At 58.3% G+C, this 13906-nt stretch overlaps 2 protein-coding genes across 2 annotated transcripts in view; one reads left to right on the forward strand and one right to left on the reverse strand.

Annotated features, from left to right (window-relative positions):
- The first annotated feature begins 364 nt into the window (after positions 1 to 364).
- On the forward strand, positions 365 to 4326 carry LOC310650432 (transmembrane protein 176B-like). The gene is made up of 6 exons (XM_083379969.1): positions 365 to 580; positions 2547 to 2699; positions 2989 to 3042; positions 3130 to 3369; positions 3711 to 3821; positions 4037 to 4326. Exons 2-6 carry the CDS (start codon positions 2589 to 2591, stop codon positions 4121 to 4123), a joined length of 603 nt encoding a protein of 200 aa, XP_083236095.1. The 5' UTR covers positions 365 to 580; positions 2547 to 2588; the 3' UTR covers positions 4124 to 4326.
- A 770-nt stretch (positions 4327 to 5096) lies between these two features.
- The window catches only part of SLC4A2 (solute carrier family 4 member 2), a 38815-nt gene continuing 30005 nt past the window's right edge, over positions 5097 to 13906 (reverse strand). The window contains exons 11-23 of the mRNA XM_083379980.1: positions 13386 to 13509; positions 10839 to 11023; positions 10500 to 10725; positions 10045 to 10266; positions 9775 to 9923; positions 9392 to 9586; positions 9045 to 9248; positions 8805 to 8894; positions 8468 to 8634; positions 8092 to 8345; positions 7754 to 7923; positions 5846 to 6019; positions 5097 to 5723 (exon numbers count right to left, since the gene is read on the reverse strand). Of these exons, the coding sequence (XP_083236106.1) occupies positions 5643 to 5723; positions 5846 to 6019; positions 7754 to 7923; positions 8092 to 8345; positions 8468 to 8634; positions 8805 to 8894; positions 9045 to 9248; positions 9392 to 9586; positions 9775 to 9923; positions 10045 to 10266; positions 10500 to 10725; positions 10839 to 11023; positions 13386 to 13509 (2241 nt within the window). The 3' untranslated portion in view covers positions 5097 to 5642. The remainder of the gene's footprint in view (positions 5724 to 5845; positions 6020 to 7753; positions 7924 to 8091; positions 8346 to 8467; positions 8635 to 8804; positions 8895 to 9044; positions 9249 to 9391; positions 9587 to 9774; positions 9924 to 10044; positions 10267 to 10499; positions 10726 to 10838; positions 11024 to 13385; positions 13510 to 13906) is intronic.

The raw sequence follows: 13906 nt of genomic DNA on the forward strand, positions 1-13906 counted from the left end.
TCCCTCCCAGGCTTCCTTTCGATCTGGGGTGTGTGTGTGAAAGGCAAGGGGGGCAAAAATGGGGGTGGGGTGTTTGGGCATCCTTGGCTTGGCAGTGGGACACCCTCCCCGCCCCCCCCACGCCCCCCATCCAGTGACTGCTGCTTCAAAGCAGAGAAAGTGCCCCCCCCACGGTACCCCCCCCAACCTGGTGCCTCCGCCATCTCCCTTCCCACCCTCAAACCCTCCCCCCCCGTGTCCTGCTCCTTCCCCTGTGGGTTTCCCCATCTGACTTTCACTTCCTCCTCTGCCCGTCAGCCAGCCCGCTTTCTCGAACCCAGAGCCCGGCCGGGAAGAAGCCGCCGGGAAGAAGCCATGGCGGGCACCGTGGTGAAGATGGAGGGGGCCGAGGTGGCCCGGGAGGGTCCCGAGAGGACCACCATCAACATCACCCTCCGCCAGGAGTCCGGCCTGGCCTACCTCTGCAAGGGGGGTGGCGGCCCTGGCCGGTCGCAAAGCAGCCGCCAAGGATGCCAAGGATGCCGGCCAGGCTCCCCGCGCCCCTCCTCGCCCGGCTGGGGGGGAGCAGAAGGTCTTGGGGGTAAGGCCTGGGGAGGGGGGGATCGGAGGGGGAGGGGGGAGTCCCCGAGGGAGCAGGATGGGCCCCGAGCGCCAGGCTGGGTGGATTCCTTTGGTAGTTGGAAATCCAGAAAGGAAAAATGATGGGGAAGCTAGGGAAGGGACGAGGGCAGGCAGGAAGGAAGGATTGAAAAAGGAAAAGGAAGGAAGGAAGGAAGGAAAAAGGAAAAGGAAGGAAGGAAGATGAGAAAGGGGAAAGGAAAGAAGGACGGGCAAGAAAGAGGAAAGAAAGAAAGAAAGAAAGAAAGAAAGAAAGAAAGAGAAAGAAAGAAAGAAAGAAAGAAAGAAAGAGAAAGAAAGAAAGAAAGAAAGAAAGAAAGAAAGGAAGGAAGGAAGGAAGGAAGGAAGAAAGAAAGAAAGAAGAAAGAAAGAGAAAAAGAAAAAGAAAAAGAAAAAGAAAAAGGAAGGAAGGAAGGAAGGAAGGAATAAAGAGAAAGAGGAGAGGGAGGAAGGGAGAAAGAAAGAAAGAAAGAAAAAGAAAGAAAGAAAGAAAGAAAGAGGAGAGGGAGGAAGGGAGAAAGAAAGAGAAAGAAAGAAAGAAAGAAAGAAAGAGGAGAGGGAGGAAGGGAGAAAGAAAGAAAGAATGAAAGAAAGAGGAAGGGAGAAAGAAAAAAAGAAAGCAAGAGGAGAGGGAGGAAGGGAGAAATAAAGAAAGGAAGAAAGAAAGAAAAGAAAGAAAGAAAGAAAGAAAGAGAAAGAAAAGGGAAAGAAGGAAGGGAAAGAAAGAGAAATGGAAAGAAAGGAAAGAGAAAAAGAAGGAAGGGAAAGAAGGAAGGAAGGAAAGGAAGGAAGGAGGAGAGAAAGAAAGGAAAAGAAAGAAGGGAAAGAAAGCAGGGAGAGAAAGAAAGAAGGGAAAGAAAGAGAAATGGAAAGAAAGAAAGCTGGAAGGGAAAGAAGGAAGAAAGAAGGGAAAGGAAAGAAAGAAAGAAAAGGGAAAGAAAGAAGGAAGGAAAGGAAGGAAGGAGGAAAGAAAGAAAGAGAAAGAAAGAAAAGAAAAAGGTAAAGAAGGAAGGAAGGAAAGAAAAAGGAAAGGAAGGGAACGAAGGAAGGAAAGAAAGGAAAAGAAAGAAGGGAAAGAAAGAAGGAAGGAAGGAAGGAAAAAGAAAGGAAAGAAAGAAAAAGAAGGAAGGAAAGAAGAAAAAAGAAGGAAAAGAAGGAATGGAAGGAAAGGAAGGAAGAAAGGAAAGGGAAGGAATGAAAAGAAAAAGGAAAGAGGAAAGAAGGAAGGAAGGAAAGGAAAAGAAGGAAAGAAAGAAGAAAGAGAAAAGGAAGGAAAGAATGAAAGAAGGAAGGGAATGAAAGAAAAATGGAAAGAAAGAAGGAAGGAAAGAAAGAAAGAAGGAAGGAAAGGAAGGAAGGAGGAAAGAAAGAAAGGAAAAGAAGGAAGGAGGAAAGAAAGAAAGAAAAGGGAAAGAAAGAAAAGGGAAAGAAAGAAAGAAAGAAAGAAAGAAAAGGGAAAGAAGGAAGGGAAAGAAAGAGAAGGAAGCGAAAGAAGGAAGGAAGGAAGGAAGGAGGAAAGAAAGAAAGAAAGAAGGGAGGGAGGGAGGGAAAGAAAGGGCGCAGGGAAGGGGGTGTCGGACGGGCTCTCGCCCAGCCTGGAGGGAGGGCCGGAATCGCCTCTCAGCCAAGAGGCCGGCACTCTGCACGCGCTCAGAGGCACCTCCTTGTGGTCTGCCCACCCCACCCCCCCTTCCGGCCCCGCTTCCCGATGACCCACGGGCCAAGTGGGCTGAACCTCTGTGCCCGTCTTCGGCCAGCCTGGCACCTTCCGAGGCTTTTGGGGGAGGGGGCGGGATTTGAACCCGGAGCCGAGGCAGGGAAGAGCCGAGGGGGTGCCCCTCCCTCTTTTTCCCCAGCCACAGAGGGGAGGGGCCCCGGGGGCCCCCGCTTGCGTCCTATGCTGATGTTGCCTCTTGCCCCCCTCCCAGGCAGCCCAAATCCTGCTCGGCACCGTCTGCATCGGCCTCGGGATGATCCTCAGCCTGGCCCTGCAACGCGAGTACAACTACTACTACTACTACTACTACCACTACTACTATCGGGCCGTCTACAACGGAGTCCCTTTCTGGATGGGCACCCTGGTGAGTGGGGTGGGGGGGAGAGGAGGAGCCCCCCCTGGGTCTCAGCCCGCCCTTCTTCTCTCCGAGGACCCGCAAAGGAGGATCCGGGGCCCGGAGCCAAGAGGGCAGGGCGGCCGAACGTCCGCAGGGCCCGGTGCGTTTGAGCGGGCTGGACTACCGCCTGGCCGACGTCCCCCGGAGACTGTCCAGCACACGAGAAGGGGGTGGTGGTGTGTAGACCTCTGTGTTGGGGGCTTCCTTCCTGCCGGACCACCCCCCCCCTCACCCGTCTGTTTCCCTCCCTCTGCAGTTCATCTTCTCTGGCACCTCTTCTGTGGTGGGTGCGCGACGCCGCGGCTACTGGGTAAGCGGGGATGGCCCCGTTCCGCGAGTTGCCGCCAAAGGACCCCCGGCGCCCCGTTCTCACCCCTGCCCCCGCCTCGCCTCCTAGGTCCACCTGGCTGCCTTCCTCAACCTGGCCAGCTTCGTGGCCGGCTCAGTGGCCTTCACGCTGGGCCTGACGGACATCGGGCCCCTGAGCCACAAACCCTACTTCGTGGCGGCGCTCTGCAAGCACCAAGCAGAGGACCAGGGTTACCGCTCGTGGCAATTGACCACCAGCCCTCCGTACGACAACGAGAGGGACCGAGAGCGGGCCGGACATTGCCAGGAGGTTTTCTGGCGGTTCGTGGTGAGTGGGTCTTCGACAGAGGGGGAGGCTGGCAGCGGCGCCCCTGAGAAGACGGCAGTCCCAGGACGGGACCTTTGACATATCGGCTTCCCTCGGTCAGTTTGTCCCGAACATCAGGCTGAAGGGCAAGGAGGGCTTACCTGTCCTCAGGTGGCTTCAGGGGTTCAGCCCCTGGGAGGAGGTACCCCCTGGTCCTCACAGATAGGCGTCACCCCCCCCTTCCCATACCCTCCTCCGCCCTCCCCACGGAGTCCCGGATGGTGCAAAGAAGGCACGGCAGCTGGTACGGGTGGGCAATGCCCGGCCTCTTGCCGATTCCAGCCCCCCCCGTTTTTCCCCAGCGCATGTGGAGCGCCACCCAGATCCTCCTGCTGATCCTGCATGTCGCCGCCCTGGCCATCGCCCTCTTCTGCTTCGGACACGGCCTGCGCCGCCTGTGCTGCTCCTTCTGGGTACGTGGTGGGAAGGCAGCCCTGCGGGGTTTGCCCCTGACCGGGGTCCCCGGATGCTCTTGTCACTCCAGGTACTCCAGAAATTGTCGCACTTCCTCGCTCAGCTTCCCAAAAAGATTCAGGATTTCCCCTTCTCGGGGGGGGGGGGGAGAGTAAGCGGGGGGGCCCTAGCTGACCCTTGGAAGCTGCTGCGACCCGCTTGTTTTTTCTCGCAGGGGGGCAGGCAGGACTCCGTGGCTGAGGACGACCCAGACGACTGTCCGGTGCCCAAAGAGCCAGGCAAAGAACAGGAGCCAGTCTGAGGGGCACGGAGGGAAGACACCCCGCCAGCCACAGACCGTAGAGCTTTCTCCCTTTCTCCCCGCTCTTCCCGGGGACCGAAGGGCAGCTTAAGGAAGAAGCCCGGCGCTTCCCTGCAGCAGCTCCCCACCTTGGGATTCTCCCCGGTTACTCCTCGCTTCTCCCGCCAAGCGGCACCAGTTAATAAAAAGTGGCTTTTCTGGAATTTGGGCTCATTTTGGGTCATGGTGCCCCTGGAGGGGTGTGTGGGTAGAACAGGGGGACCCGTCTTGACTGGCTGCTTCTCCCGATGGCAGAAAGGAGCGGGGGTGGGGGCACCATGCCCGGACACCCCTACCCCCGTCTCCCGTCCTCAGGAGGCCTTGCCCGATGGACAGGCCGGGCTCTGTGCCCAGAGGCAGATGGGGATGGGCGAGGTAGTCTGAGCAGGGGGTTGGACTAGATGACCTCCGAGGTCCCTTCCCAACTCTTGTCATTCTGTGATTCTGTAAGGGTCTCCTGCTCGAGCATGAGGGGTTGGACTAGATGACCTCTCAGGACCCTTCCAGCTCTGTGATTCTATGATTCTGTAAGGGTTTCCTGCTCGAGCAGGGGGTTGGACTAGAGGACCTCCGAGGTCCCTTCCAATTCTGCCATTCTTTGATTCTGTAAGGGTCTCCTGCTCGAGCAGGGGGGTTGGACTGGATGACCTCCAAGGTGCCTTCCAATTATCATCATCATCATCAACTCTGGGACCTCCCTGTGGCAGCTGCTCTCCTGGAGCTGGAGAGAAGGGGGGGCGCAGGGGTTTAGGGGAGCAAAATGGCAGCAGAGCAGAAACCAAGACAGCAGGGGAAACCTGTGTGTGTGTGTGTGTGTGTGTGTGTGTCCCCCTCTATTCCAGCCTTCTCCTGGGCCCCAGCCGAGGCCGCCTCTAACCGAGCGGAAAGCCCCCCCCCCACCCTCGTACAAAACCAGCCAGACGTCCAGGCAGGAGCCCTCTTGCTTTATTATCCGCCACCCCGTTCCCTGCTTCCCTCCTCCTCCTCCTCGGAGCGCAATTTCATCGTGGCCCGGTCGATTAAAAAGGGGGGGGCAGCTTCCTGCCCCAGGAACCCCCCCCAGATGCTTGCTGCTGACTCTCCTTGTCCTGAAGGCGGGGGCGGGGGGGGAGACTGGCGAGGCTCAAACCCGCCGGGCCCCGGTCCTGCCTCGCTGCCTTCGGCCCCGACTCTGACGAAGCCGCGGATCGGCACCCTCCTAAACGCAGCCGTGGCCTTTGGGTAGGCACCGATGGGTCCTTCCCGGAGGGGTCGTGCCTTTCTGCCCCCCCCCTCCGGCTGGTGCATAGAATTGACGGGTGCGCGTAAGCTCTTGGACGGACGGCGGGAAGGCGGGGCTCCGCAGACAGACCCCGCGTCGGCGGTCCGGAGGGGCTCGCAGCTGGCCCCTCCTCCCCGACTGACACGCAAAGGCACTGGGGTGAGAGGAGGAGGGGGGTCCAGCTCTCGCCTCCCCTCCCAAGCTTTTCAGGCCTTCGTCTCACACCGGCATGGGCATCTCGTTGTACTCGTCCACGCCTTCCCTCTCGTCCAGGATGGGCTCGGCCTCGGCGGCGTCCAGCTGCAGACGAGAGAGGGACAGGGCCCGCACAGGCGGTGGGCTTGGGACCCTCCAGGACCGGGACCTGCCCCGGCCTCCTCTCCCACCCCACACACACCTCTGCCCCCCCTCCCCAAACTTACACACTTCATCTCCCGCTCGGTGAAGATGCGGCTGAGCAGGCACAAGCGGAGAGGCACGGTCAGGATGAGGATGAAGGGGAAGGCCAGCGAGGCCACGGTGGACATGACAGCCCAGAGCACGGCCAGGCAGGCCAGCTGCAGGAGCGTGAAGAGGTGCATGCGCATCGTGCGTACCTGAGGAGGGAAAAGGTGGGAAGTTCCGGGCGGGCCGCCTCATCCATCGCGCCGAGGCCCTGCCCACCCCTTAACTCCCCCGATGTCACCCCTGGGAAGCAGCAAGTCTAGATCGGGAGCCCGTCGGGAGGAAGGAGTAGGCGGCAACACCTGTGACATCACACACGTACACACACACACACATGCACGTACACACAGGACAGAAAATGGCACACCAAACGAGGGCATTGGGTTCCTTTTGAGCAGGGGTGTCAAACGGCCAGCCCACGGGCCGTTTGCGTCCCGAGGAAACCACGCCTGTCCTGTTGCCGGCAACGGGGAAGACGTTCCGGTACGCCGCACGGCGTCACGCAATGTAGTGAGTTCGACAGCTCTGCTTTTGAGGGTGTGTGAAGAGCACAACCGGGCCGAAAAAGACACCTTTCCTCCTTGCAAACCCCGCGTGGTCCATGGACAGTCTGGGTTCAGGGAGGGGAGGGGAGACCGGCGAGAAACACCTATGGGGAGCTACAAGCCGTGGGGAAGGGGCCATTCCTAAAGCATACCCCCCTCCACCTGAGGTCTGATGAGGTTGCTTGCGTGCCTCCCCCAGTGCCCCCTCCTTTGTCCAGGTCACCAACCGCACTGTTCAGCAGCCACAGCCAGTTTCCCAGCTGCGAGAGGACACAGACCGGCTACAAAATGGTCGCCGCCTGTGTTGCTGCCACCGCCGCTCTATCTCCTTTAGGATTGTGCGTGCAGGTGCATGCGTGTGAGCACACACACACAAACACATAACCAGCACAGCAACTGTCGGCTATAGAAGTTGAGCCGAGAGCCAGCTGGGGTGCAAGTGTGGGTTTCTGCACGTAAAACAGCCTGGAGCAGCGTGACAGGAAGAGTCCGTCTCCTCAAACAGTCGGACTCATAGAAAAGATGCCCAGGCAGTCCTCGCCTCTTGCGAGCACAATTCGGCCCCAAATTGCCATCACTAAGTGAAACATTTGTCACGGGACTTTGGCCCCATTATACTACCTTCCTCGCCGCAGTTGTTTAGTCACCCGGTTGTGAGGTGAATCTGCCCCTCCCCACCCGGACTTTGCTTGTCAGAAAGTAGCAAAAGGGGAGCACACAACCCGAGGAAAACTGCGACCGTCGTGAATACGAGTCAGTTGTCCAAGCGCCCGAGTTTTGCTCGCGTAACCGTGGGGAATGGGGCAACAGTTGCAAGCATGAAAAACGGGTCATAAGTCGCGTTTTCGGGACTGTGTGAAAAATGGACACACGTCCTGTCGTAACTTTGAACTTAAATAAACTGTTGCAAGTCGAGGATTGCCGCTCGCCAAGGAGCAGGAGGAGAGAAGAACGGAATAGTAAGGGGCAAGTAGTGGGCTGTGTGCAGCCTAGAGACCTCCCTGTGGTTGTGTGTGCTCTGGGGGAGGTGTGGGGTTGGGGGGACGCCGACCCGGGGATATGTCAAAGGGCCTGTGACAAGGGCAGCTGCAGGGGTGGTGGTGGTGGTGGTGTCCAGATCAGCCACGAAACAAAAGTGGGGTGTCCATAACAAAAGAGGAGATGGCTCAAACTCCAGATAACCAGTTTTGGCTGCAAAAAAGGGGCCGCGAAAGGCAGAGAAGCAGGCCCTAGAAAAGTCGGGTAGGCCGACTCAAACCAGACCCAAAAAAAAGCAGGCGGTCCCTACAGCCGGATCCGAAGGACCCACACGCCTCCCCCTCCCAACTCCTGCGCCCGGACCTTTTTGACATAGGGCACGTCCGGGTGGTGCTTGGGGGGCATGAGCAGCAGGTGAAGGCGCTCGTAGAACTGGATCCCGTTCAGCGAGGTGACGCCCATGTAGAGGAAGATGCCGAAGAGCACCGCCAGCGGAATCCTGCGCAGCAGGTCCCCAATCACGATGGACAAGCCTGGGGGTGGTGGGGGTGGGGAGGAAGGACATCCACTCAGCCCTCTAGCCGCCCTCCTTCCGAATCCAGCAGCTGGAGGGAAGGAGGGAGGCCGTGCAGGCAGCAGGGAGAGTAGCCGGCTGCATCGGTCCACCTCCCAGCAACGAATGGGGCAGTGGAGCGACTCACCCACGAGGATGGCCACCAGCAGCCCGGTGACCCGCTGCTCCTTCACCTCCTGGATTTTGGGCTTGTCCCCTGGTGCCACAGCCTTGCTCATGACGGTGAGCGCATTGGCGTGGGTGACTGAGCGCACCGTGGCGGCTGCCAGCCATGGCAGTCCAAAGAGGGCGCAGAAGCCGCCCATGGCCACGATCAGCAGCAGGTCGAGGTGGAAGCCGGAGCCCTTCTGCAACTTCCGCTCCTTCTTACTGATGATCAGCCTGGGGGCAGAAGGGGGGGAGTGATGGGGAGGGAGGCTCCCCTCCGTGCGCGCCCCAAAGGCAGCACGGGGGAGGGCGGGGCAGGGGAGGCAGGAAGAGGAGCCCCAGCCAACCAGACTCACGTGGTGATCTGCGTCTCCATGAAGATGAGAATGAAAACCAGAACAGCCGGCAGGACGCTGGCCACCATCATCCACACCGGGAAGCCCTCGCTACCGCCCAGAGGGTTGATCACCCAGCCTCGCTGGCTGGGGGACGTGACTGAGAAGCCGCTGGGCACCGACAGTTTCTGGAGAGGGAAGGCAGGAGAAAAGAGCTGGGTGGGAGGGGCTGAATAAAAGCAGAAGGGGCCAGCGGGTGCGGGTCAAGGGACGGGCAGAGGGTATTAGTGGGCAGGGGGCTGCATGGCTGGACCACCCTCGCAGGGTGCCCGAAGGGGACCTCGGCACCCACTCCTACCTGAGTGTAAGTGTCCTGGATGCTGGAATCCACCAGGACCATAATGAGGATGGCGATGGGCACCCCAAAATCTCCGATCACCCGCCGGACCTGCCCGGAGAGACCTGCTCAGCCCTGGGGACTCCTCTCCCTCTGAGCCTGCACAGACGTGTCCTGCCTCCTGCCCCGTTTGCCGAGGGTCTCCCCCAGAACCTTTCCCCACCCGCACACATCCGGGACCCCCGGCGGAGGGCCACGCACCCGGCCGGGGAAGAAGCGGCTGTTTTTGAACTTGCGCAGGAAGAAGGCGATGAAGAAAGTGCCGGCCATCAGAACCAGTGAGAGGAGGGCCGTATTGGGCTGGCCGGTCATTTCCGAAGGGTTGCGGACGACCGTCCCGTTCTCCGGCTCTGGAAGGCTGCTGGTGCCATTCTCACAGCCGTGCAGCGGGTGCGCCTCGAAGATCTGCCCGGAAGGAGGAGGAGAAGGGGCCGGGGTTCAGGGGATCACCCAGGGCAGAAACATCCCGGGCCTCCTCGCTGAGGTCCCCGCCTTCTTTCTGGCCCGACGGCCGGATTTTCGGATCTTCCCCCACCCGCTCCGGTCACCTTGATGAGCTTGAAGAAGGTCTCGTAGATGAAGATGAGGGAGATGAGGAAGGCGAAGATCTCCTGGGTGAAGCGGGAGACGAAGCGCACCAGGAAGCTGCCCTCGAAGGCCACGATGGCTAGCACGATCAGGACGAGCCAGAAGCCGATCCAGACCCGGCCCACCAGGTAGTCCAGGCCGTGCGAGGTGCAGAACTGCCCGCGGGCGGACGGACAAAGACTCAGCGGCCTGAGGGCCAAAGGGTCCTGCTCCCAAGAGGCCGAGAGGAGCCCTGGAGCCCTCCCGCCTCCGATTTCGGCGATGTGGCGGAGGGGCGGCGGCTGAGAGGATGTTCCTCTGCTGGCAGACCAGGTAATCTGGGCGCCCCCTCCCCCAAACTCACCGTGAAAAAGGCTTCCTCGAAGACCAGGAGGGGCCCTGAGAAGCCGATGATCAGCAGTGGCTGAGCCCCCAGGAGGCAGAAGAAGACCCCCTGGATGGCCGTGGAGATGATCAGCTCCGAAACCCCAATCAGACCATTGGTCTTCTCGCCTGGAAGAGATGGTGGGGGAAGCGCAGGCTCATTGGGGGCCCCCAGGCCCCGGCTCCCTTGCGGCCCTTAAGCCCGCCCGTCCCAGGACCACAGAAGCCGGCCCCCCCTCTCCTTGCTCACCCAGCAGCCCCCCAAAAGTGATGGCGGGCGAGAGGGCAGCGAAGTAGATGAAGATGACGGCCGCCAGGCACTGGGGGTCCAGGGCATCCCGGAAATCGCTGAGGTACTTGGGGTAACGTCGACGGACGTCCCGGACGAGCCCCCCAAAGGGTCGGCCGGTGCGTTGAAGAGGGTCGGCCTCCAACTCGTCTTCCTCCTCCTCCACCTTCAGCTTCAGCAGGGCTGGGTGTGTGTGTGCAAAGGGGAATCAGGGGAGGGAGGGGTGTCCGCCAGCACCCCACATCCCACCTCACCGTGGTAACAAAGAGCCCACTTTGCAAGAGGGTCGTGTACGTGTAGGGTGAGAAAATACGGGCCAATCAGCCGTTGCCATTTCACTTCTAGCATTAGGCTGAAGCGAGGGTCCGCCGCAGGGCAGCGGGGGGTGGGGAGTTCACGGCCCCCTACTGGCCTACCTTTCTCCTCTGGCGACTTGGGCTCCAGGGCGGACCCGGCCAGCAGCCGCCGTTCCTGCTCCTCCCTTCGCCGCAGCATCTCCCGCTGGAAGTGAGCCACGCTCCGCAGCAGCTCATCGCCCTGCACCTCCGAGGGGGGCAGCACCACGCTGCAGTCCAGGAACTCGTTGATGGCCTGGAGGAGGTCCTGCCGGTCGTCGGCCAGGTAGGCCGCCTCGTGGAATTGCTGGGGGCGACAAGCGCGAGACGGGGGTGGGGGTGGGGGAGTCAGGTTGGAGGCTGAGGGTCCTTCCGGCAGGACCCTCCGCAGGAGCGCAACACCGCAGTCCGGGAGCCTACCTTGTCGGACATGAGGGTGGAGATGGAGCGACCGATCTCGTGGTAGTCCATGTTGGCGGTGCTGGGGCCCAGCAGCACGAAGAGGAAGCGGACCGGGACCGGGACCTCCAGCACCGCCTCCAGATGGGCCGCCTCGTGCAATCGCACGAAGGCCATGGTGGGCTGGTCCAGGAACTGCACACAGCCTGCAAAAGGGGGGCGGGGGGCGGGAGGAGGACGGGAGTGAGGCCTCTGTCCGGGCCTGACCCCCCCTTCCCCCCCAAGGCCTCTCCAGGGCTAGAGGGCCCAGTCGGACTAAAAGAATCACAGGGTTGGAAGGCACCTTGGAGGTCATCTAGTCCAACCCCCTGCTCAGTCCGGAGACCCATACAGAATCCTAGAATAAGAGTTGGAAGGAACCGTGGAGGTCATCTAGCCCAACCCCCTACTCGAGCAGAAGACCCTTAGAGAATCATAGAATCACAGAGGTGGAAGGGACCTCAGAGGTCATGTAGTCCAACCCCCTGCTCAGTTAGGAGACGCTTACAGAATTACAGAACGACAGAGTTGGAAGGGACCTCAGAGGTCATCTAGTCCAACCCCTGCTCGAGCAGGAGACCCCTTTCAGAATCATAGAATATCACAAGTAGGAAGGGACCTCAGGGGTCAACTAGTCCGACCCCCTGCTCAGGCAGGAGACTCTTACAAAATCCTAGAATCACAGTTGGAAGGGATATCGGAGGTCATGTCATCCACCCCTCTGTTTGAGCAAGAGACCCTTACAGAATGACAGAGTTGGAAGGGACCTCGGAGGTCATGTAGTCCAACCCCCTCCTCGAGCAGCTGATCCTTACAGAATCACAGAGTTGGGAAGGGACCTCGGAGGTCATCTAGTCCAACCCCCTGCTCAGTCAGGAATCCCTAGCTACCCCATTTCAGGCCAATGGCTGTCCGTTCTCTTCCTGGAAGTCTCCACTGGTGAATTTCTGGTGGCGGGCAGTTCCACTGACTAATTGTTCTAACTGTCAGGAAGTTTATCCTTCGTTCCAGGTGGCTTCACTCCTTGATGAGTTTCCATCAGTCCCTTCTCGTCCTGCCCTCTGGGGCTTTGGAGAATAAGTGCCCCCCTCCTCTTCTTTGCGGCAGCCCCCCCAATACTGCAACGCTGCTATCATGTCCCACCCCCCACCCCCGTATTTCTTCTTTTCTCGAGACTAGCCAAACCCAAGTCCCGCAGCCGTTCTTCGTATGTTTTAGTCCCCAGGCTGTCTCCAGGACAGCCATTTGTCCGAAATGGTATTGGATCCAAGGGCCCTTCCAACTTTTACATTATTATATAACTTTTATTCCTTAAACGTGAAACTCAGTCAACTGAGTTGTTGTCGTTTTGTTGTTGTTATTGTTATTATTACAAAACTTTTATTCATAAAACAGGAAAGTCAACCGAACGCTGAAACTGACTGGCACTAATGGTTGACACGGGTTGCTGCCAGCATCCTAGGTATCAACCAGGCGTCTCCTTAAAATGTGAGATGTTCCGAGTAGCGCAGTTTTTTGTAGCTTTGCTGGAGTTATTATTGCAGGAAGTTGCAATTTCTTGATGTGTTTAGCAAAGTTTTTGGACATAGTTCCCAGTGCCCCCGATGACAACGGGTATCACCGTTACACGTTTCATCCATAATCGTGCCATTTCGATGGCCAGGTTGCGGTATTTCGTAATATTTTTCCAGTTCTTTTATTTCCCGACTCTGGTATCTCCCGGTACAGCGATATCAATCAACTGTACGCTTTGGTTCTCTACGACTGCGATATCCGGCGTGTTGTGTTCCTAATGGTGATCTGTCTGTATTCGGAAGTCCCACGAGATCTTCACCCTCTCATTCTCGACAACTTTTTCCACCCTATGTTCCCACGACTTTTCGGACACTGCAAGTTGTATTTTTTTTTACACAATGCCCAGTGGATTAGTTTAGCAACTCGGTCATGTCTAGCTTTGTAATCGGTTTGCGTGATTTTGCTGCACTCACATATTAAATGTGACACAGTTTCAACTTTGTCGTTGCAAAGTCGGCAATTTGGGTTGTCAGTGGATTTTTGTATCTTCGCTTTCATGACATTAGTTTGTAGTGCTTGTTCTTGAGCAGCCAGTATTAAGCCTTCCGTTTCTTTCTTGATGGTTCCCATCTTAAGCCATGCCCATGTCAAGTTGTTATCACATTTTCCTTCAACGTTTTTCAAATGTTGTTGTTGTTGTTATTATTATTATTATTATCTTAGTTGCTCTTCTATGCCCTTTTCCCAAAGCCTCAAACTCTTTTTGGTGACGTGGGGACCAACCACGTATTCCAGGTCTGGCCTTACTAAGGCTTTACAAAGTGGTGCTCGTAACTTCACCCGATTTGGGGTCTATGCCTCAGTTTACAGGACCCAGGATCTCGTTAGCCTTTTCCGTTGCTGCCGCACCCGGCCAGCTCCCGTTTCAGGGATTGTCCACTACTAGAACTCCGATGTCCCTCTCCCAGTGATGGTTATTGTCATCTCCCCTGCCCCCCCGCCCCGTTTTCTTACCCACAAGCACCACCGTGGCTTCGGCGTTGTCCGGGATCTTCTCCAGCAACTTCAATTCATGCTTCGACTTGGATCGGGTGATGGTGCCGGACAGAACAGGGGAGGCCACCTCCTTCTGCAGGGTCTACGGGGGTCGGGGAGGATGGGATGCGGGATCCGTTGGTGGCTGGACGCCCCGCAAAGGCCCCCTCCCTGACGCCCCTTGACTCTCCTCCAGCCCCCCCCAACCTAATTCCCTTCCAGTAGGGAAGCCCGTAGATGGGACCGGGGCAGGGGTGGTGGGGGCCCGAGAGGGGTCTGTGAACTCCCCCTCCCCTCTTGAAACGAAGCCACACGGCAAGGAGAAGCCGCGACCGTCTCCACGAGAGCGAGGGAAACCACCCCTCTCCGCAGCGTCCCCCGAGTCGGCTCTTGGGCCTCCCCGGGCCTCAGTCCCTTAATCCCCATCGCAGGCAGCCCTCGGCTTAGAATTGTAATTGACCGTGGAATTACGGCCGAAAGTTGTTGGGGTTGTAAGTTGA

This window comes from Vipera ursinii (genome assembly GCF_947247035.1).
Source record: "Vipera ursinii genome assembly, contig: SUPER_Z_unloc_1, whole genome shotgun sequence".
NCBI classification, from domain to species: Eukaryota; Metazoa; Chordata; class Lepidosauria; order Squamata; family Viperidae; genus Vipera; species Vipera ursinii.